The sequence below is a fragment of the Oncorhynchus masou genome, chromosome 10 (assembly GCF_036934945.1).
Source record: "Oncorhynchus masou masou isolate Uvic2021 chromosome 10, UVic_Omas_1.1, whole genome shotgun sequence".
NCBI lineage: Eukaryota > Metazoa > Chordata > Actinopteri > Salmoniformes > Salmonidae > Oncorhynchus > Oncorhynchus masou.
In genome coordinates, this window is record NC_088221.1 from 49,957,168 (window position 1) to 49,982,032 (window position 24,865).

The 24,865-nt window shown below is 43.8% G+C and overlaps 1 protein-coding gene across 1 annotated transcript in view; it reads left to right on the forward strand.

Moving 5' to 3' along the window:
* Positions 1-24,865, forward strand: part of ptprna (protein tyrosine phosphatase receptor type Na) — a 111,961-nt gene that overhangs the window by 72,985 nt on the left and 14,111 nt on the right. Inside the window, exons 15-19 of the mRNA XM_064976975.1 lie at positions 4,585-4,812; positions 15,259-15,406; positions 15,684-15,757; positions 15,838-15,915; positions 18,689-18,808. Of these exons, the coding sequence (XP_064833047.1) occupies positions 4,585-4,812; positions 15,259-15,406; positions 15,684-15,757; positions 15,838-15,915; positions 18,689-18,808 (648 nt within the window). The remainder of the gene's footprint in view (positions 1-4,584; positions 4,813-15,258; positions 15,407-15,683; positions 15,758-15,837; positions 15,916-18,688; positions 18,809-24,865) is intronic.

The window sequence follows — 24,865 nt, forward strand, 5'->3', positions numbered from 1 at the left end:
ACAATTGTTTACAGACAGATTATTTCACTGTATCACAATTCCAGTGGGTCAGAAGTTTACATACACTAAGTTGACTGTGCTTTTAAACAGCTTGGAAAATTCCAGAAAAGTATGTCATGGCTTTAGAAGCTTCTGATAGGCTAATTGACATAATATGAGGCTGATTGACATTATTTTAGTTAATTGGAGGTGTACCTGTGGATGTATTTCAAGGCTTACCTTCAAACTCAGTGCCTCCTTGCTTGACATGGGAAAATCAAAAGTAATCAGCAAAGACCTCAAAAAAATGTACAAATCTGTACAAACAATAGTACGTAAATATAAACACCATGGGACCATGCAGCCATTATACCGCTCAGGAAGGAGACAAATTCTGTCTCCTAGAGATGAACGTACTTTGGTGCGAAAAGTGCAAATCAATCCCAGAACAACAGCAAAAGACCTTGTGAAGATGCTGGAGGAAACAGGTACAAAAGTATCTATATCTACAGTAAAACGAGTCCTATATCGACATAATCTGAAAGGCCACTCAGCAATGAAGAAGCCACTGCTCCAAAACCGCCATAAAAAAGCCAGACTACGGTTTGCAACTGCACATGGGGACAAAGTTCGTACTTTTTGGAGAAATGTCCTCTGGTCTGATGAAACAAAAATAGAACTGTTTGGCCATAACAACCATTGTTATGTTTGGAGAAAAAAGGGGGACGCTTACAAGCCGAAGAATACCATCCCAACCGTGAAGCACGGGGGTGGCCGCATCATGTTGTGGAGGTGCTTTGCTGCAGGAGGGACTGGTGCACTTCACAAAATAGATGTGTCGTGTCTTTGGCATCATTAAAATGAAGACTTATTTTTATCAAATAAATTCTCTGTAATTATTATTACGTGATTAAACTAACTTAATCATGTAAATGTAATTAATTAGAGAGTCAGGGCACCAAGGAAAATATTCAGATTACAGCGTTATCATTTTCCTAATATAACTTTCAGATATTTTAATATCTGATCAATTAGTCTTCTAATTAATGAATTATTCTTTACCTCATGTTAGTCTCATTCCAAGCTTTGTAAATTGTTGGTTATCTGCACAAACCCAGTCTTCACTATGAATCATCCATACAGCAATTGTCTTAAATAATTTACTACTTAAATAATCACAGAAATGCATAAACAATTAAACAGTAGATATAGTGACTGTCAGGATCGTCGTATGGAGTAGAAGGTGAGGACCAAAACGCGGCGTGGTTCGTATACATTCCTCTTTATTGAAGAAAGACCATGAAGTAAACTGAACCCAAACAATAAACGAATAACGACCGTGATGCTATAATAAGAGAACTGTGCACAAGCAACTAACACAGACATAGATAATCACCCACAAAGTACCCACAGAATATGGCTGCCTAAATATGGTTCCCAATCAGAGACAACGGTAGACAGCTGCCTCTAATTGAGAACCAATCTAGGCAACCATAGACTTACAAACTACCTAGAAAGGAAACAGCCCCATAAACATACAAAACCCCTAGACAAGACAAAAAACACATACATCACCCATGTCACACCCTAAACGAACCAAAATAACAAGGAAAACAAAGAATACTAAGGTCAGGATGTGACAGTTACAGGGAAATGATAGCAGAATGTGCCCTAGTGGGCTAAACCAGTATGGCTGCTTGGTAGACAAAGGGGCTGAGGGGGGCGCGAAAGATAAGACAATACAAAGTTAATAATTAAAACAATTGAAATGCTAATCCTTTGCACATGAACGTTCACTCATTCTGGAATAATTACAATCAATATATATATTTACGCTCAGTGTGTCGTCGTGATCTCTGTTGGAAAGTTAGTTTCTGTTGGAGAGTTTGTCCGCCCTCTCTGCCGTGGTTAGAATGGGTAGTTCAGAGTAACATTCAGCAGTGTTGTTATAGAATAGATGTTTCAGCGGTTGTCGGTCCTCACATTCACAGGTACATCATTTCTAGCTGCAGTAATTAGTATCGAAGAATAGCTCTTCTTCTGTCGGATCGATGGTCTCAGAGTTTAACCACGTGGTTAAAAGATTCAGCAATCTACTCAAACCTTAATTCGGTGGATCTTCGCAAATGGGTCTTCCAAACGGACAACGACCCCAAGCATACTTCCAAAGCTGTGTCAAAATGGCTTAAGGACAACAATGTCAAGGTATTGGGAGTGGCCATCACAAAGCCCTGACCTCAATCCTATAGAACATTTGTGGGCACAACTGAAAAAGCGTGCAAGGAAGCCTACAAACCTGACTCGGTTTCAACAGCTCTGTCAGTAGGAATGGGCCAAAATTCACCCAACTTATTGTGGCAAGCTTGTGGAAGGCTACCCAAAATGTTTGACTCAAGTTAATTAAACAATTTAAAGGCAATGCTACCAAATACTAATTGAGTGTTTGTTAACTTCTGACCCACTGGGAATGTGATGAAATAAATTAAAGCTGAAATAAATCATTCTCTCTACTATTATTCTGACATTTCACATTCTTAAAATAAAGTGGTGATCTTAACTGACCCAAGACAGGGAGTTTTTACTAGGATTAAATGTCAGGAATTGTGAAAAACTGAGTTTAAATATATTTGGCTAAGGTGTACGCAATCCTCTGACTTCAACTGTATGTAGCCCTCAGTATTAGACTCTGGGACAGGTTAGGCCTCATCATGATCGTCATCACCATGATTGAGACCCCCCAGCCTTTCATGTTAATCACGTTGCGTTGTGTCTAACCGTGGTTTTTTGGCCATATACCACACCCCCTCTGGCTTCGTTGCTTTAATTCGTCCACAGCTTTCAACCAATCAGCATTCAGGGGTCTAACCACACAGTTTATAACAACATTTTGCTGTTTACTTTTTGCATTACATCCCTCATTTTACTATGATGTCAGACGAGGGCCCTGGACCTCCCCATTTGTAACATTTCTACCAATAATGCCCGAAAAAGAAATACTTTACCCAAGAGCATAACGACAGTTCCCGTTGAATGATTGTGTTTTTTTCAGATCCCCAAACAATACAGTTTGCATCTGCACCCTGATATCATATAACCACCATTCCTGGACCTGAGTCCAAAAGGGAGCCACCGATGACCCAGAAAATATGTTCTATTGATTCTGTTTCCTCGTGGCAGAGTCTGCACTGGGCTAAATGATCTATTGATTCTGTATCTTTCTGTCAGAGTCTGCACTGGGCTGACTGATCTATTGAGTCTGTATCTTTGTGGCAGACTCTGCACAGGGCTGACTGATCTATTGATTCTGTATCTTTGTAGCAGAGTCTGCACTTGGCTGACTGATCTATTGATTCTGTATCTTTGTGGCAGAGTCTGCACTGGGCTGACTGATCTATTGATTCTGTATCTTTCTGTCAGAGTCTGCACTGGGCTGACTGATCTATTGATTCTGTATCTTTGTGGCAGAGTCTGCACAGGGCTGACTGATCTATTGATTCTGTATCTTTCTGTCAGAGTCTGCACTGGGCTGACTGATCTATTGATTCTGTATCTTTGTGGCAGAGTCTGCACTGGGCTGACTGATCTATTGATTCTGTATCTTTCTGTCAGAGTCTGCACAGGGCTGACTGATCTATTGATTCTGTATCTTTGTGGCAGAGTCTGCACTGGGCTGACTGATCTATTGATTCTGTTTCCTCGTGGCAGAGTCTGCACTGGGCTGACTGATCTATTGATTCTGTATCTTTCTGTCAGAGTCTGCACTGGGCTGACTGATCTATTGATTCTGTATCTTTGTGGCAGAGTCTGCACAAGGCTGACTGATCTATTGATTCTGTATCTTTGTGGCAGAGTCTGCACTGGGCTGACTGATCTATTGATTCTGTATCTTTGTGGCAGAGTCTGCACTGGGCTGACTGATCTATTGATTCTGTATCTTTGTGGCAGAGTTTGCACTGGGCTGACTGATCTATTGATTCTGTATCTTTGTGGCAGAGTCTGCACTGGGCTGACTGATCTATTGATTCTGTATCTTTGTGGCAGTCTGCACTGGGCTGAATGATCTATTGATTCTGCATCTTTGTGGCAGAGTCTGCACTGGGCTGACTGTTCAATGCCCCATATATTGAGCATTATTCTTGTAGCAAGTATTTGATATAATAGCTTAAATTGAAATGAAAGGATGGATATGTTAGTTCAAAGACCCGGTGTCAAGGTACTGGGACATCAAAGCCCTGTTCCCAACTGACTTGAATGTTATACTGCATTGCTGTCAAAACGTTGGACTTCACGTGATGCATTGTTTTGATTTACGCTAATCATTCTAAGCCATTTATGTTTTTAACGGGTGGCAGGTAGACTAATTATTACATTTATTTTTTAAGTAATTCCAATATTGTGGCAAAGCCACGATGAGTTGGTTATCATTTTCTACTGGGCAGACATCTCCATACGCAGTTGTTAGTTGCTTTGTGTGACCTTTTACCATAACTTCTCTATTAAATGTCTCGCGAGTTGTGATGATAGAATCATAATTATGGCTGAGGAAAGTGATTGGCTTGTTGTTTACATCTGGTTTACCAGAATATCTTTCTGTCAACTTCCTAGGAGCTCTGCCGGCAGCACATGGCAGCCAAGACTTCGCTCAGTCGTCAGGAGGCGGTGGGTGTGGGAGCGGGAGGTCGGAGGGGGACAGACACCTCCAGGGTGAGCAGTGTGTCGTCCCAGTTCAGTGACGGCCCACAACACAGCCCCTCCTCACACAGCAGTACGCCCTCCTGGAGCGAGGAGCCCGCCCAGTCCAAGATGGACATCTCTACTGGTCACATGATACTGGTCAGTGTCCGGGTATGGGGTCATTATATTTACTACTGGTCAGTATCAGAGGGTATGGGGTCATTATATTTACTACTGGTCAGTATCAGAGGGAATGGGGTCATTATATTTACTACTGGTCAGTATCAGAGGGTATGGGGTCATTATATTTACTACTGGTCAGTATCAGAGGGTATGGAGTCATTATATTTACTACTGGTCAGTATCAGAGGGTATGGGGTCATTATATTTACTACTGGTCAGTATCAGAGGGTATGGGGTCATTATATTTACTACTGGTCAGTATCAGAGGGTATGGGGTCATTATATTTACTACTGGTCTTTATTGGAGGGTATGGAGTCATTATATTTACTACTGGTCAGTATCAGAGGGTATGGGGTCATTATATTTACTACTGGTCAGTATCAGAAGGTATGGGGTCATTATATTTACTACTGGTCAGTATCATAGGGTATGGGGTCATTATATTTACTAGTGGTCAGTATCAGAGGGTATGGGGTCATTATATTTACTACTGGTCAGTATCAGAGGGTATGGGGTCATTATATTTACTACTGGTCAGTATCAGAGGGTATGGGGTCATTATGTTTACTACTGGTCAGTATCAGAGGGTATGGGGTCATTATATTTACTACTGGTCAGTATCAGAGGGTATGGGGTCATTATATTTACTACTGGTCAGTATCAGAGGGTATGGGGTCATTATATTTACTACTGGTCAGTATAAGGGTATGGGGTCATTATATTTACTACTGGTCAGTATCAGAGGGTATGGGGTCATTATATTTACTACTGGTCAGTATCAGAGGGTATGGGGTCATTATATTTACTACTGGTCAGTATCAGAGGGTATGGGGTCATTATATTTACTACTGGTCAGTAAGAGGTATGGGGTCATTATATCAGGGTATGGGGTCATTATATTTACTACTGGTCAGTATCAGCGGGTATGGGGTCATTATATTTACTACTGGTCAGTATCAGAGGGTATGGGGTCATTATATTTACTACTGGTCAGTATCAGAGGGTATGGGGTCATTATATTTACTACTGGTCAGTATCAGAGGGTATGGGGTCAATATATTTACTACTGGTCAGTATCAGAAGGTATGGGGTCATTATATTTACTACTGGTCAGTATCAGAGGGTATGGGGTCATTATATTTACTACTGGTCAGTATCAGAGGGTATGGGGTCATTATATTTACTACTGGTCAGTATCAGAGGGTATGGGGTCATTATATTTACTACTGGTCAGTATCAGAGGGTATGGGGTCATTATATTTACTACTGGTCAGTATCAGAGGGTATGGGGTCATTATATTTACTACTGGTCAGTATCAGAGGGTATGGGGTCATTATATTTACTACTGGTCAGTATCAGAGGGTATGGGGTCATTATATTTACTACTGGTCAGTATCAGAGGGTATGGGGTCATTATATTTACTACTGGTCAGTATCAGAAGGTATGGGGTCATTATATTTACTACTGGTCAGTATCAGAGGGTATGGGGTCATTATATTTACTACTGGTCAGTATCAGAAGGTATGGGGTCATTATATTTACTACTGGTCAGTATCAGAGGGTATGGGGTCATTATATTTACTACTGGTCAGTATCAGAGGGTATGGGGTCATTATATTTACTACTGGTCAGTATCAGAGGGTATGGGGTCATTATATTTACTACTGGTCAGTATCAGAGGGTATGGGGTCATTATATTTACTACTGGTCAGTATCAGAGGGTATGGGGTCATTATATTTACTACTGGTCTGTATCAGGGTATAGAGTCATTATATTTACTACTGGTCAGTATCAGAGGGTATGGGGTCATTATATTTACTACTGGTCAGTATCAGAGGGTATGGGGTCATTATATTTACTACTGGTCAGTATCAATGGTATAGGGTCATTATATTTACTACTGGTCAGTATCAGAGGGTATGGGGTCATTATATTTACTACTGGTCAGTATCAGAGGGTATGGGGTCATTATATTTACTACTGGTCAGTATCAGAGGGTATGGGGTCATTATATTTACTACTGGTCAGTATCAGAGGGTATGGGGTCATTATATTTACTACTGGTCAGTATCAGAGGGTATGGGGTCATTATATTTACTACTGGTCAGTATCAGAGGGTATGGGGTCATTATATTTACTACTGGTCAGTATCAGAGGGTATGGGGTCATTATATTTACTACTGGTCAGTATCAGAGGGTATGGGGTCATTATATTTACTACTGGTCAGTATCAGAGGGTATGGGGTCATTATATTTACTACTGGTCAGTATCAGAGGGTATGGGGTCATTATATTTACTACTGGTCAGTATCAGAAGGTATGGGGTCATTATATTTACTACTGGTCAGTATCAGAGGGTATGGGGTCATTATATTTACTACTGGTCAGTATCAGAGGGTATGGGGTCATTATATTTACTACTGGTCAGTATCAGAGGGTATGGGGTCATTATGTTTACTACTGGTCAGTATCAGAGGGTATGGGGTCATTATATTTACTACTGGTCAGTATCAGAGGGTATGGGGTCATTATATTTACTACTGGTCAGTATCAGAGGGTATGGAGTCATTATATTTACTACTGGTCAGTATCAGAGGGTATGGGGTCATTATATTTACTACTGGTCAGTATCAGAGGGTATGGGGTCATTATATTTACTACTGGTCAGTATCAGAAGGTATGGGGTCATTATATTTACTACTGGTCAGTATCAGAGGGTATGGGGTCATTATATTTACTACTGGTCAGTATCAGAAGATATGGGGTCATTATATTTACTACTGGTCAGTATCAGAGGGTATGGGGTAATTATATTTACTACTGGTCAGTATCAGAAGGTATGGGGTCATTATATTTACTACTGGTCAGTATCAGAGGGTATGGGGTCATTATATTTACTACTGGTCAGTATCAGAGGGCATGGGGTCATTATATTTACTACTGGTCAGTATCAGAGGGTATGGGGTCATTATGTTTACTACTGGTCAGTATCAGAGGGTATGGGGTCATTATATTTACTACTGGTCAGTATCAGAGGGTATGGGGTCATTATATTTACTACTGGTCTGTATCAGGGTATAGAGTCATTATAATTACTACTGGTCAGTATCAGAGGGTATGGGGTCATTATATTTACTACTGGTCAGTATCAGAGGGTATGGGGTATTATATTTACTACTGGTCAGTATAATGGTATAGGGTCATTATATTTACTACTGGTCAGTATCAGAGGGTATGGGGTCATTATATTTACTACTGGTCAGTATCAGAGGGTATGGGGTCATTATGTTTACTACTGGTCAGTATCAGAGGGTATGGGGTCATTATATTTACTACTGGTCAGTATCAGAGGGTATGGGGTCATTATATTTACTACTGGTCAGTATCAGAGGGTATGGAGTCATTATATTTACTACTGGTCAGTATCAGAGGGTATGGGGTCATTATATTTACTACTGGTCAGTATCAGAGGGTATGGGGTCATTATATTTACTACTGGTCAGTATCAGAAGGTATGGGGTCATTATATTTACTACTGGTCAGTATCAGAGGGTATGGGGTCATTATATTTACTACTGGTCAGTATCAGAAGATATGGGGTCATTATATTTACTACTGGTCAGTATCAGAGGGTATGGGGTCATTATATTTACTACTGGTCAGTATCAGAGGGTATGGGGTATTATATTTACTACTGGTCAGTATAATGGTATAGGGTCATTATATTTACTACTGGTCAGTATCAGAGTGTATGGGGTCATTATATTTACTACTGGTCAGTATCAGAGGGTATGGGGTCATTATATTTACTACTGGTCAGTATCAGAAGATATGGGGTCATTATATTTACTACTGGTCAGTATCAGAGGGTATGGGGTCATTATATTTACTACTGGTCAGTATCAGAGGGTATGGGGTCATTATATTTACTACTGGTCAGTATCAGAGGGTATGGGGTCATTATATTTACTACTGGTCAGTATCAGAGGGTGTGGGGTCATTATATTTACTACTGGTCAGTATCAGAGGGTATGGGGTCATTATATTTACTACTGGTCAGTATCAGAAGGTATGGGGTCATTATATTTACTACTGGTCAGTATCAGAGGGTATGGGGTCATTATATTTACTACTGGTCAGTATCAGAGGGCATGGGGTCATTATATTTACTACTGGTCAGTATCAGAGGGTATGGGGTCATTATGTTTACTACTGGTCAGTATCAGAGGGTATGGGGTCATTATATTTACTACTGGTCAGTATCAGAGGGTATGGGGTCATTATATTTACTACTGGTCAGTATAATGGTATAGGGTCATTATATTTACTACTGGTCAGTATCAGAAGATATGGGGTCATTATATTTACTACTGGTCAGTATCAGAGGGTATGGGGTAATTATATTTACTACTGGTCAGTATCAGAAGGTATGGGGTCATTATATTTACTACTGGTCAGTATCAGAGGGTATGGGGTCATTATATTTACTACTGGTCAGTATCAGAAGGTATGGGGTCATTATATTTACTACTGGTCAGTATCAGAGGGTATGGGGTCATTATATTTACTACTGGTCAGTATCAGAGGGTATGGGGTCATTATATTTACTACTGGTCAGTATCAGAGGGTATGGGGTCATTATGTTTACTACTGGTCAGTATCAGAGGGTATGGGGTCATTATATTTACTACTGGTCAGTATCAGAGGGTATGGGGTCATTATATTTACTACTGGTCAGTATCAGAGGGTATGGAGTCATTATATTTACTACTGGTCAGTATCAGAGGGTATGGGGTCATTATATTTACTACTGGTCAGTATCAGAGGGTATGGGGTCATTATATTTACTACTGGTCAGTATCAGAAGGTATGGGGTCATTATATTTACTACTGGTCAGTATCAGAGGGTATGGGGTCATTATATTTACTACTGGTCAGTATCAGAAGATATGGGGTCATTATATTTACTACTGGTCAGTATCAGAGGGTATGGGGTAATTATATTTACTACTGGTCAGTATCAGAAGGTATGGGGTCATTATATTTACTACTGGTCAGTATCAGAGGGTATGGGGTCATTATATTTACTACTGGTCAGTATCAGAGGGCATGGGGTCATTATATTTACTACTGGTCAGTATCAGAGGGTATGGGGTCATTATGTTTACTACTGGTCAGTATCAGAGGGTATGGGGTCATTATATTTACTACTGGTCAGTATCAGAGGGTATGGGGTCATTATATTTACTACTGGTCTGTATCAGGGGTATTATATTTACTACTGGAGTCATTATAATTACTACTGGTCAGTATCAGAGGGTATGGGGTCATTATATTTACTACTGGTCAGTATCAGAGGGTATGGGGTATTACATTATATTTACTACTGGTCAGTATAATGGTATAGGGTCATTATATTTACTACTGGTCAGTATCAGAGGGTATGGGGTCATTATATTTACTACTGGTCAGTATCAGAGGGTATGGGGTCATTATATTTACTACTGGTCAGTATCAGAAGATATGGGGTCATTATATTTACTACTGGTCAGTATCAGAGGGTATGGGGTCATTATATTTACTACTGGTCAGTATCAGAGGGTATGGGGTCATTATATTTACTACTGGTCAGTATCAGAGGGTATGGGGTCATTATATTTACTACTGGTCAGTATCAGAGGGTATGGGGTCATTATATTTACTACTGGTCAGTATCAGAGGGTATGGGGTCATTATATTTACTACTGGTCAGTATCAGAAGGTATGGGGTCATTATATTTACTACTGGTCAGTATCAGAGGGTATGGGGTCATTATATTTACTACTGGTCAGTATCAGAGGGTATGGGGTCATTATATTTACTACTGGTCAGTATCAGAGGGTATGGGGTCATTATGTTTACTACTGGTCAGTATCAGAGGGTATGGGGTCATTATATTTACTACTGGTCAGTATCAGAGGGTATGGGGTCATTATATTTACTACTGGTCAGTATAATGGTATAGGGTCATTATATTTACTACTGGTCAGTATCAGAGGGTATGGGGTCATTATATTTACTACTGGTCAGTATCAGAGGGTATGGGGTCATTATATTTACTACTGGTCAGTATCAGAGGGTATGGGGTCATTATATTTACTACTGGTCAGTATAATGGTATAGGGTCATTATATTTACTACTGGTCAGTATCAGAAGATATGGGGTCATTATATTTACTACTGGTCAGTATCAGAGGGTATGGGGTAATTATATTTACTACTGGTCAGTATCAGAAGGTATGGGGTCATTATATTTACTACTGGTCAGTATCAGAGGGTATGGGGTCATTATATTTACTACTGGTCAGTATCAGAGGGCATGGGGTCATTATATTTACTACTGGTCAGTATCAGAGGGTATGGGGTCATTATGTTTACTACTGGTCAGTATCAGAGGGTATGGGGTCATTATATTTACTACTGGTCAGTATCAGAGGGTATGGGGTCATTATATTTACTACTGGTCTGTATCAGGGTATAGAGTCATTATATTTACTACTGGTCAGTATCAGAGGGTATGGGGTCATTATATTTACTACTGGTCAGTATCAGAGGGTATGGGGTATTATATTTACTACTGGTCAGTATAATGGTATAGGGTCATTATATTTACTACTGGTCAGTATCAGAGGGTATGGGGTCATTATATTTACTACTGGTCAGTATCAGAGGGTATGGGGTCATTATATTTACTACTGGTCAGTATCAGAAGATATGGGGTCATTATATTTACTACTGGTCAGTATCAGAGGGTATGGGGTCATTATATTTACTACTGGTCAGTATCAGAGGGTATGGGGTCATTATATTTACTACTGGTCAGTATCAGAGGGTATGGGGTCATTATATTTACTACTGGTCAGTATCAGAGGGTATGGGGTCATTATATTTACTACTGGTCAGTATCAGAGGGTATGGGGTCATTATATTTACTACTGGTCAGTATCAGAAGGTATGGGGTCATTATATTTACTACTGGTCAGTATCAGAGGGTATGGGGTCATTATATTTACTACTGGTCAGTATCAGAGGGCATGGGGTCATTATATTTACTACTGGTCAGTATCAGAGGGTATGGGGTCATTATGTTTACTACTGGTCAGTATCAGAGGGTATGGGGTCATTATATTTACTACTGGTCAGTATCAGAGGGTATGGGGTCATTATATTTACTACTGGTCAGTATAATGGTATAGGGTCATTATATTTACTACTGGTCAGTATCAGAGGGTATGGGGTCATTATATTTACTACTGGTCAGTATCAGAGGGTATGGGGTCATTATATTTACTACTGGTCAGTATCAGAAGGTATGGGGTCATTATATTTACTACTGGTCTGTATCAGGGTATAGGGTCATTATATTTACTACTGGTCAGTATCAGAGGGTATGGGGTCATTATATTTACTACTGGTCAGTATCAGAGGGTATGGGGTCATTATATTTACTACTGGTCAGTATAATGGTATAGGGTCATTATATTTACTACTGGTCAGTATCAGAGGGTATGGGGTCATTATATTTACTACTGGTCAGTATCAGAGGGCATGGGGTCATTATATTTACTACTGGTCAGTATCAGAAGGTATGGGGTCATTATATTTACTACTGGTCAGTATCAGAGGGTATGGGGTCATTATATTTACTACTGGTCAGTATCAGAGGGTATGGGGTCATTATATTTACTACTGGTCAGTATACTGGTATAGGGTCATTATATTTACTACTGGTCAGTATCAGAGGGTATGGGGTCATTATATTTACTACTGGTCAGTATCAGAGGGTATGGGGTCATTATATTTACTACTGGTCAGTATCAGAAGGTATGGGGTCATTATATTTACTACTGGTCAGTATCAGAGGGTATGGAGTCATTATATTTACTACTGGTCAGTATCAGAGGGTATGGGGTCATTATATTTACTACTGGTCAGTATCAGAGGGTATAGGGTCATTATATTTACTACTGGTCAGTATCAGAGGGTATGGAGTCATTATATTTACTACTGGTCAGTATCAGAGGGTATGGGGTCATTATATTTACTACTGGTCAGTATCAGAGGGTATGGAGTCATTATATTTACTACTGGTCAGTATCAGAAGGTATGGGGTCATTATAATTACTACTGGTCAGTATCAGAGGGTATGGGGTCATTATATATACTACTGGTCAGTATCAGAGGGTATGGGGTCATTATATTTACTACTGGTCAGTATCAGAGGGTATGGGGTCATTATATTTACTACTGGTCAGTATCAGAGGGTATGGGGTCATTATATTTACTACTGGTCAGTATCAGAGGGTATGGGGTCATTATATTTACTACTGGTCAGTATCAGAGGGTATGGGGTCATTATATTTACTACTGGTCAGTATAATGGTATAGGGTCATTATATTTACTACTGGTCAGTATCAGAGGGTATGGGGTCATTATATTTACTACTGGTCAGTATCAGAAGGTATGGGGTCATTATATTTACTACTGGTCTGTATCAGGGTATAGGGTCATTATATTTACTACTGGTCAGTATCAGAGGGTATGGGGTCATTATATTTACTACTGGTCAGTATCAGAGGGTATGGGGTCATTATAGTTACTACTGGTCAGTATCAGAGGGTATGGGGTCATTATATTTACTACTGGTCAGTATCAGAGGGTATGGGGTCATTATATTTACTACTGGTCAGTATCAGAGGGTATGGAGTCATTATATTTACTACTGGTCAGTATCAGAGGGTATGGGGTCATTATATTTACTACTGGTCAGTATCAGAGGGTATGGAGTCATTATATTTACTACTGGTCAGTATCAGAAGGTATGGGGTCATTATAATTACTACTGGTCAGTATCAGAGAGTATGGGGTCATTATATTTACTACTGGTCAGTATCAGAGGGTATGGGGTCATTATATTTACTACTGGTCAGTATCAGAGGGTATGGGGTCATTATGTTTACTACTGGTCAGTATCAGAGGGTATGGGGTCATTATATTTACTACTGGTCAGTATCAGAGGGTATGGGGTCATTATATTTACTACTGGTCAGTATCAGACGGTATGGAGTCATTATATTTACTACTGGTCAGTATCAGAGGGTATGGGGTCATTATATTTACTACTGGTCAGTATAAGGGTATGGGGTCATTATATTTACTACTGGTCAGTATCAGAGGGTATGGGGTCATTATATTTACTACTGGTCTGTATCAGAGGGTATGGGGTCATTATATTTACTACTGGTCAGTATCAGAGTGTATGGGGTCATTATATTTACTACTGGTCAGTATCAGAGGGTATGGGGTCATTATATTTACTACTGGTCTGTATCAGGGTATAGGGTCATTATATTTACTACTGGTCAGTATCAGAGGGTATGGAGTCATTATATTTACTACTGGTCAGTATCAGAGGGTATGGGGTCATTATATTTACTACTGGTCAGTATCAGAGGGTATGGGGTCATTATATTTACTACTGGTCAGTATCAGAGGGTATGGAGTCATTATATTTACTACTGGTCAGTATCAGAGGGTATGGGGTCATTATATTTACTACTGGTCAGTATCAGAGGGTATGGGGTCATTATATTTACTACTGGTCAGTATAAGGGTATAGGGTCATTATATTTACTACTGGTCAGTATCAGAGGGTATGGGGTCATTATATTTACTACTGGTCAGTATCAGAGGGTATGGGGTCATTATATTTACTACTGGTCAGTATCAGAAGGTATGGCGTCATTATATTTACTACTGGTCAGTATCAGAGGGTATGGGGTCATTATATTTACTACTGGTCAGTATCAGAGGGTATGGAGTCATTATATTTACTACTGGTCAGTATCAGAGGGTATGGGGTCATTATATTTACTACTGGTCAGTATCAGAGGGTATGGGGTCATTATATTTACTACTGATCAGTATCAGAGGGTATGGGGTCATTATATTTACTACTGGTCAGTATCAGAGGGTATGGGGTCATTATATTTACTACTGGTCAGTATCAGAGGGTATGGGGTCATTATATTTACTACTGGTCAGTATCAGAAGGTATGGCGTCATTATATTTACTACTGGTCAGTATCAGAGGGTATGGGGTCATTATATTTACTACTGGTCAGTATCAGAGGGTATGGGGTCATTATATTTACTACTGGTCAGTATCAGAGGGTATGGGGTCATTATATTTACTACTGATCAGTATCAGAGGGTATGGGGTCATTATATTTATCTGTGTCCAGGAAATGGGCCCTAATTGTTTAATAATGATCATGCCTTTGAGCTCTCATCACATACACTATAACAACTAGTCTTAATATCCCATGGCAAAGATATTCTGAACTCTGTTCATAACGTCCGTGTCCTTCTCCTCAGGCCTATATGGAGGATCATCTGAAGGATAAGGATCGTCTGATGAAGGAATGGAATGATCTATGTTCCTACCAGGCTGAACCCAGTGCTGTCACCGTCGGGCAGAGTGAATCCCACCTGGAGAAAAACCGCTGCCCTGAGTCTCTTCCCTGTGAGTCTCATATAGTTCTCCTCGGGTTTATCCTCTCGTCTTGGACTGGGATTCAAACATCACATAAATAAAGGTCAAGTGTTTTTTCTGCTTGAGATGAGCATCCGTAGCATTTAGAGCAGGTGCGATCTCAGCAAACGTCAGGGAAAAATAGACTTTTTTACAAGCCTATTGCTGTGTGCAGGCCGTTCATCTGCGTGAGATTCAATCCAGGACTTAATGTTACACCTACGATCCTCTTCTAGGGCTTGGTTAGTTACTCTCTGTTCTGTTCTAGATGACCACTCCCGTGTGAAACTGAAGGCGGAGAGCAACTCCACCAAGGAAGACTACATTAACGCCAGCATCATAGTAAGATCTCTGACTGCTACTGTTGTGATGTCCCGTGGTTGACACAGGTGTCATTAATATCCTCTATCTGTAAACCCCAGATTGACCACGATCCTCGACTGCCTGCTTACATCGCCACCCAGGGACCACTGGCACACACCATCGCTGACTTCTGGCAGGTCAGTGGAACACATAGTACTCTGAGGAACTTTTAGCTTGAGTCAGCCGACCAAAATGTTGAAGGAAAGCGCTTTAATGGCACATTAATAAACTGAAAAGATCAGAACAGGGCTTCTTGTGTAAATGCAGCTATAGTGACACAGTTGATGTAGAAGGACATGGGGCAGTCACTATGGCCCTTGTCTGGCTTGTCAATCACAGTATATACCAGTACAGCCCTTGTCTGGCTTGTCAATCACAGTATATACCAGTACAGCCCTAGTCTAGCATGTCAAGCACAGTATATACCAGTACAGCCCTAATTTAGCTTGTCAATCACAGTATATACCAGTACAGCCCTAATTTAGCTTGTCAATCACAGTATATACCAGTACAGCCCTAATTTAGCTTGTCAATCACAGTATATACCAGTACAGCCCTAGTCTAGCATGTCAATCACAGTATATACCAGTACAGCCCTAGTCTAGCATGTCAAGCACAGTATATACCAGTACAGCCCTAGTCTAGCATGTCAAGCACAGTATATACCAGTACAGCCCTAATCTGGCTTGTCAATCACAGTATATACCAGTACAGCCCTAGTCTGGCTTGTCAATCACAGTATATACCAGTACAGCCCAAGTCTGGCTTGTCAATCACAGTATATACCAGTACAGCCCTAATTTAGCTTGTCAATCACAGTATATACCAGTACAGCCCTAGTCTAGCATGTCAAGCACAGTATATACCAGTACAGCCCTAGTCTAGCATGTCAAGCACAGTATATACCAGTACAGCCCTAATCTGGCTTGTCAATCACAGTATATACCAGTACAGCCCTAGTCTAGCATGTTAATCACAGTATATACCAGTACAGCCCTAGTCTAGCATGTCAATCACAGTATATACCAGTACAGCCCTAGTCTAGCATGTCAATCACAGTATATACCAGTACAGCCCTAGTCTAGCATGTCAATCACAGTATATACCAGTACAGCCCTAATTTAGCTTGTCAATCACAGTATATACCAGTACAGCCCAAGTCTGGCTTGTCAATCACAGTATATACCAGTACAGCCCTAGTCTAGCATGTCAATCACAGTATATACCAGTACAGCCCTAGTCTAGCATGTCAATCACAGTATATACCAGTACAGCCCTAGTCTAGCATGTCAATCACAGTATATACCAGTAGAGCCCTAGTCTAGCTTGTCAATCACAGTATATACCAGTACAGCCCTAATTTAGCTTGTCAATCACAGTATATACCAGTACAGCCCTAGTCTAGCATGTCAATCACAGTATATACCAGTACAGCCCTAGTCTAGCATGTCAATCACAGTATATACCAGTACAGCCCTAATTTAGCTTGTCAATCACAGTATATACCAGTACAGCCCTAGTCTAGCTTGTCAATCACAGTATATACCAGTACAGCCCTAGTCTAGCATGTCAATCACAGTATATACCAGTACAGCCCTAGTCTAGCTTGTCAATCACAGTATATACCAGTACAGCCCTAGTCTAGCATGTCAATCACAGTATATACCAGTACAGCCCTAATTTAGCTTGTCAATCACAGTATATACCAGTACAGCCCTAGTCTAGCATGTCAATCACAGTATATACCAGTACAGCCCTAGTCTAGCATGTCAATCACAGTATATACCAGTACAGCCCTAGTCTAGCATGTCAATCACAGTATATACCAGTACAGCCCTAGTCTAGCATGTCAATCACAGTATATACCAGTACAGCCCTAATTTAGCTTGTCAATCACAGTATATACCAGTACAGCCCTAGTCTAGCATGTCAAGCACAGTATATACCAGTACAGTCCTAGTCTGGCTTGTCAATCACAGTATATACCAGTAGAGCCCTAGTCTAGCATGTCAATCACAGTATATACCAGTACAGCCCTAGTCTAGCATGTCAATCACAGTATATACCAGTACAGCCCTAGTCTAGCTTGTCAATCACAGTATATACCAGTACAGCCCTAGTCTAGCATGTCAATCACAGTATATACCAGTACAGCCCTAGTCTAGCATGTCAATCACAGTATATACCAGTACAGCCCTAGTCTAGCATGTTAATCACAGTATATACCAGTACAGCCCTAGTCTAGCATGTCAATCACAGTATATACCAGTACAGCCCTAGTCTAGCTTGTCAATCACAGTATATACCAGTACAGCCCTAGTCTAGCATGTCAATCACAGTATATACCAGTACAGCCCTAGTCTAGCATGTCAATCACAGTATATACCAGTACAGCCCTAGTCTGGCTTGTCAATCACAGTATATACCAGTAGAGCCCTAGTCTAGCATGTCAATCACAGTATATACCAGTACAGCCCTAGTCTAGCATGTCAATCACAGTATATACCAGTACAGCCCTAGTCTAGCTTGTCAATCACAGTATATACCAGTACAGCCCTAGTCTAGCATGTCAATCACAGTATATACCAGTACAGCCCTAGTCTAGCATGTCAATCAAAGTATATACCAGTACAGCCCTAGTCTAGCATGTCAATCACAGTATATACCAGTACAGCCCACTGTGTGACTGTGTTGTTGTACTATAGATGGTGTGGGAGAATGGCTGCACAGTGACAGTGTGTTGTTGTTGTAATATAGATGGTGTGGGAGAATGGCTGCACAGTGACAGTGTGTTGTTGTTGTAATATAGATGGTGTGGGAGAATGGCTGCACAGTGACAGTGTGTTGTTGTACTATAGATGGTGTGGGAGAATGGCTGCACAGTGACAGTGTGTTGTTGTTGTAATATAGATGGTGTGGGAGAATGGCTGCACAGTGATAGTGATGATGACTGCCCTGGTTGAGGACGGAGAGACTCAGTGTGTTCGCTACTGGCCTGACGAGGGATCGTCCCTCTACCACATCTACGAGGTAAAGGGTTTATATATACAGTATATATCGTTATCAGTAGTTCTCACTTCCTGGTCCTTAGCAACTACACGCCTGATTCAAATCCTCTAAATCTGATGACGAGTTGATGATTTAAATTCGGTGTGTAGTTCAAATCAAATCAAATTTATTTATAAAGCCCTTCGTACATCAGCTGATATATCTCAAAGTGCTGTACAGAAACCCAGCCTAAAATCCCCAAACAGCAAGCAATGCAGGTGTAGAAGCACGGTGGCTAGGAAAAACTCCCTAGAAAGGCCAGAACCTAGGAAGAAACCTAGAGAGGAACCAGGCTATGTGGGGTGGCCAGTCCTCTTCTGGCTGTGCCGGGTGGAGATTAGACACCTAGAGAGGAACCAGGCTATGTGGGGTGGCCAGTCCTCTTCTGGCTGTGCCAGGTGGAGATTAGAAACCTAGAGAGGAACCAGGCTATGAGGGGTGGGCTCGTCCTCTTCTGGCTGTGCCAGGTGGAGATTATAAACCTAGAGAGGAACCAGGCTATGTGGGGTGGCCAGTCCTCTTCTGGCTGTGCCAGGTGGAGATTAGAAACCTAGAGAGGAACCAGGCTATGAGGGGTGGGCTCGTCCTCTTCTGGCTGTGCCAGGTGGAGATTATAAACCTAGAGAGGAACCAGGCTATGTGGGGTGGCCAGTCCTCTTCTGGCTGTGCCGGGTGGAGATTAGAAACCTAGAGAGGAACCAGGCTATAAGGGGTGGAGATTAGAAACCTAGAGAGGAACCAGGCTATGAGGGGTGGCCAGTCCTCTTCTGGCTGTGCCGGGTGGAGATTAGAAACCTAGAGAGGAACCAGGCTATGTGGGATGGCCGGTCCTCTTCTGGCTGTGCCCGGGTGGAGATTCGAAACCTAGAGAGGAACCAGGCTATGAGGGGTGGCCAGTCCTCTTCTGGCTGTGCCGGGTGGAGATTAGAAACCTAGAGAGGAACCAGGCTATGTGGGATGGCCAGTCCTCTTCTGGCTGTGCCGGGTGGAGATTCGAAACCTAGAGAGGAACCAGGCTATGAGGGGTGGCCAGTCCTCTTCTGGCTGTGCCGGGTGGAGATTATAAACCTAGAGAGGAACCAGGCTATGAGGGGTGGCCAGTCCTCTTCTGGCTGTGCTGGTTGGAGATTTGAAACCTAGAGAGGAACCAGGCTATGTGGGGTGGCCAGTCCTCTTCTGGCTGTGCTGGTTGGAGATTTGAAACCTAGAGAGGAACCAGGCTATGTGGGGTGGCCAGTCCTCTTCTGGCTGTGCCGGTTGGAGATTCGAAACCTAGAGAGGAACCAGGCTATGTGGGGTGGCCAGTCCTCTTCTGGCTGTGCTGGTTGGAGATTTGAAACCTAGAGAGGAACCAGGCTATGTGGGGTGGCCAGTCCTCTTCTGGCTGTGCTGGTTGGAGATTTGAAACCTAGAGAGGAACCAGGCTATGTGGGGTGGCCAGTCCTCTTCTGGCTGTGCCAGGTGGAGATTATAAACCTAGAGAGGAACCAGGCTATGTGGGGTGGCCAGTCCTCTTCTGGCTGTGCCGGGTGGAGATTATAAACCTAGAGAGGAACCAGGCTATGTGGGGTGGCCAGTCCTCTTCTGGCTGTGCCGGTTGGAGATTTGAAACCTAGAGAGGAACCAGGCTATGTGGGGTGGCCAGTCCTCTTCTGGCTGTGCCGGGTGGAGATTAGAAACCTAGAGAGGAACCAGGCTATAAGGGGTGGAGATTAGAAACCTAGAGAGGAACCAGGCTATGAGGGGTGGCCAGTCCTCTTCTGGCTGTGCCGGGTGGAGATTAGAAACCTAGAGAGGAACCAGGCTATGTGGGATGGCCGGTCCTCTTCTGGCTGTGCCCGGGTGGAGATTCGAAACCTAGAGAGGAACCAGGCTATGAGGGGTGGCCAGTCCTCTTCTGGCTGTGCCGGGTGGAGATTAGAAACCTAGAGAGGAACCAGGCTATGTGGGATGGCCAGTCCTCTTCTGGTTGTGCCGGGTGGAGATTCGAAACCTAGAGAGGAACCAGGCTATGAGGGGTGGCCAGTCCTCTTCTGGCTGTGCCGGGTGGAGATTATAAACCTAGAGAGGAACCAGGCTATGAGGGGTGGCCAGTCCTCTTCTGGCTGTGCTGGTTGGAGATTTGAAACCTAGAGAGGAACCAGGCTATGTGGGGTGGCCAGTCCTCTTCTGGCTGTGCTGGTTGGAGATTTGAAACCTAGAGAGGAACCAGGCTATGTGGGGTGGCCAGTCCTCTTCTGGCTGTGCTGGTTGGAGATTTGAAACCTAGAGAGGAACCAGGCTATGTGGGGTGGCCAGTCCTCTTCTGGCTGTGCCAGGTGGAGATTATAAACCTAGAGAGGAACCAGGCTATGTGGGGTGGCCAGTCCTCTTCTGGCTGTGCCGGGTGGAGATTATAAACCTAGAGAGGAACCAGGCTATGTGGGGTGGCCAGTCCTCTTCTGGCTGTGCCGGTTGGAGATTTGAAACCTAGAGAGGAACCAGGCTATGTGGGGTGGCCAGTCCTCTTCTGGCTGTGCCGGGTGGAGATTATAAACCTAGAGAGGAACCAGGCTATGAGGGGTGGCCAGTCCTCTTCTAGCTGTGCCGGGTGGAGATTTGAAACCTAGAGAGGAACCAGGCTATGTGGGGTGGCCAGTCCTCTTCTGGCTGTGCCGGGTGGAGATTTGAAACCTAGAGAGGAACCAGGCTATGTGGGGTGGCCAGTCCTCTTCTGGCTGTGCCGGGTGGAGATTAGAAACCTAGAGAGGAACCAGGCTATGAGGGGTGGCCAGTCCTCTTCTGGCTGTGCCGGTTGGAGATTCGAAACCTAGAGAGGAACCAGGCTATGAGGGGTGGCCAGTCCTCTTCTGGCTGTGCCGGGTGGAGATTAGAAACCTAGAGAGGAACCAGGCTATGTGGGATGGCCAGTCCTCTTCTGGCTGTGCCGGGTGGAGATTCGAAACCTAGAGAGGAACCAGGCTATGAGGGGTGGCCAGTCCTCTTCTGGCTGTGCCGGGTGGAGATTATAAACCTAGAGAGGAACCAGGCTATGAGGGGTGGCCAGTCCTCTTCTGGCTGTGCCGTTTAGAGATTCGAAACCTAGAGAGGAACCAGGCTATGTGGGGTGGCCAGTCCTCTTCTGGCTGTGCCGGTTGGAGATTATAAACCTAGAGAGGAACCAGGCTATGTGGGGTGGCCAGTCCTCTTCTGGCTGTGCCGGGTGGAGATTAGAAACCTAGAGAGGAACCAGGCTATGTGGGGTGGCCAGTCCTCTTCTGGCTGTGCCGGGTGGAGATTATAAACCTAGAGAGGAACCAGGCTATAAGGGGTGGAGATTAGAAACCTAGAGAGGAACCAGGCTATGTGGGGTGGCCAGTCCTCTTCTGGCTGTGCCGGGTGGAGATTATAAACCTAGAGAGGAACCAGGCTATAAGGGGTGGAGATTAGAAACCTAGAGAGGAACCAGGCTATGTGGGGTGGCCAGTCCTCTTCTGGCTGTGCCGGGTGGAGATTATAAACCTAGAGAGGAACCAGGCTATAAGGGGTGGAGATTAGAAACCTAGAGAGGAACCAGGCTATGAGGGGTGGCCAGTCCTCTTCTGGCTGTGCCGGGTGGAGATTATAAACCTAGAGAGGAACCAGGCTATAAGGGGTGGAGATTAGAAACCTAGAGAGGAACCAGGCTATGTGGGGTGGCCAGTCCTCTTCTGGCTGTGCCGGGTGGAGATTATAAACCTAGAGAGGAACCAGGCTATAAGGGGTGGAGATTATAAACCTAGAGAGGAACCAGGCTATGTGGGGTGGCCAGTCCTCTTCTGGCTGTGCCGGGTGGAGATTAGAAACTTAGAGAGGAACCAGGCTATAAGGGGTGGAGATTATAAACCTAGAGAGGAACCAGGCTATGTGGGGTGGCCAGTCCTCTTCTGGCTGTGCCGGGTGGAGATTAGAAACTTAGAGAGGAACCAGGCTATAAGGGGTGGAGATTAGAAACCTAGAGAGGAACCAGGCTATGTGGGGTGGCCAGTCCTCTTCTGGCTGTGCCGGGTGGAGATTATAAACCTAGAGAGGAACCAGGCTATGTGGGGTGGCCAGTCCTCTTCTGGCTGTGCCGGGTGGAGATTATAAACCTAGAGAGGAACCAGGCTATAAGGGGTGGAGATTAGAAACCTAGAGAGGAACCAGGCTATGTGGGGTGGCCAGTCCTCTTCTGGCTGTGCCGGGTGGAGATTATAAACCTAGAGAGGAACCAGGCTATAAGGGGTGGAGATTAGAAACCTAGAGAGGAACCAGGCTATGTGGGGTGGCCAGTCCTCTTCTGGCTGTGCCGGGTGGAGATTATAAACCTAGAGAGGAACCAGGCTATAAGGGGTGGAGATTAGAAACCTAGAGAGGAACCAGGCTATGAGGGGTGGCCAGTCCTCTTCTGGCTGTGCCGGGTGGAGATTATAAACCTAGAGAGGAACCAGGCTATAAGGGGTGGAGATTAGAAACCTAGAGAGGAACCAGGCTATGTGGGGTGGCCAGTCCTCTTCTGGCTGTGCCGGGTGGAGATTATAAACCTAGAGAGGAACCAGGCTATAAGGGGTGGAGATTATAAACCTAGAGAGGAACCAGGCTATGTGGGGTGGCCAGTCCTCTTCTGGCTGTGCCGGGTGGAGATTAGAAACTTAGAGAGGAACCAGGCTATAAGGGGTGGAGATTATAAACCTAGAGAGGAACCAGGCTATGTGGGGTGGCCAGTCCTCTTCTGGCTGTGCCGGGTGGAGATTAGAAACTTAGAGAGGAACCAGGCTATAAGGGGTGGAGATTAGAAACCTAGAGAGGAACCAGGCTATGTGGGGTGGCCAGTCCTCTTCTGGCTGTGCCGGGTGGAGATTCGAAACCTAGAGAGGAACCAGGCTATAAGGGGTGGAGATTAGAAACCTAGAGAGGAACCAGGCTATGTGGGGTGGCCAGTCCTCTTCTAGCTGTGCCGGGTGGAGATTATAAACCTAGAGAGGAACCAGGCTATGTGGGGTGGCCAGTCCTCTTCTGGCTGTGCCGGGTGGAGATTAGAAACCTAGAGAGGAACCAGGCTATGTGGGGTGGCCAGTCCTCTTCTGGCTGTGCCGGGTGGAGATTATAAACCTAGAGAGGAACCAGGCTATGTGGGGTGGCCAGTCCTCTTCTGGCTGTGCCGGGTGGAGATTATAAACCTAGAGAGGAACCAGGCTATAAGGGGTGGAGATTATAAACCTAGAGAGGAACCAGGCTATGTGGGGTGGCCAGTCCTCTTCTGGCTGTGCCGGGTGGAGATTAGAAACTTAGAGAGGAACCAGGCTATAAGGGGTGGAGATTATAAACCTAGAGAGGAACCAGGCTATGTGGGGTGGCCAGTCCTCTTCTGGCTGTGCCGGGTGGAGATTAGAAACTTAGAGAGGAACCAGGCTATAAGGGGTGGAGATTAGAAACCTAGAGAGGAACCAGGCTATGTGGGGTGGCCAGTCCTCTTCTGGCTGTGCCGGGTGGAGATTATAAACCTAGAGAGGAACCAGGCTATGTGGGGTGGCCAGTCCTCTTCTGGCTGTGCCGGGTGGAGATTATAAACCTAGAGAGGAACCAGGCTATAAGGGGTGGAGATTAGAAACCTAGAGAGGAACCAGGCTATGTGGGGTGGCCAGTCCTCTTCTGGCTGTGCCGGGTGGAGATTATAAACCTAGAGAGGAACCAGGCTATAAGGGGTGGAGATTAGAAACCTAGAGAGGAACCAGGCTATGTGGGGTGGCCAGTCCTCTTCTGGCTGTGCCGGGTGGAGATTATAAACCTAGAGAGGAACCAGGCTATAAGGGGTGGAGATTAGAAACCTAGAGAGGAACCAGGCTATGAGGGGTGGCCAGTCCTCTTCTGGCTGTGCCGGGTGGAGATTATAAACCTAGAGAGGAACCAGGCTATAAGGGGTGGAGATTAGAAACCTAGAGAGGAACCAGGCTATGTGGGGTGGCCAGTCCTCTTCTGGCTGTGCCGGGTGGAGATTATAAACCTAGAGAGGAACCAGGCTATAAGGGGTGGAGATTATAA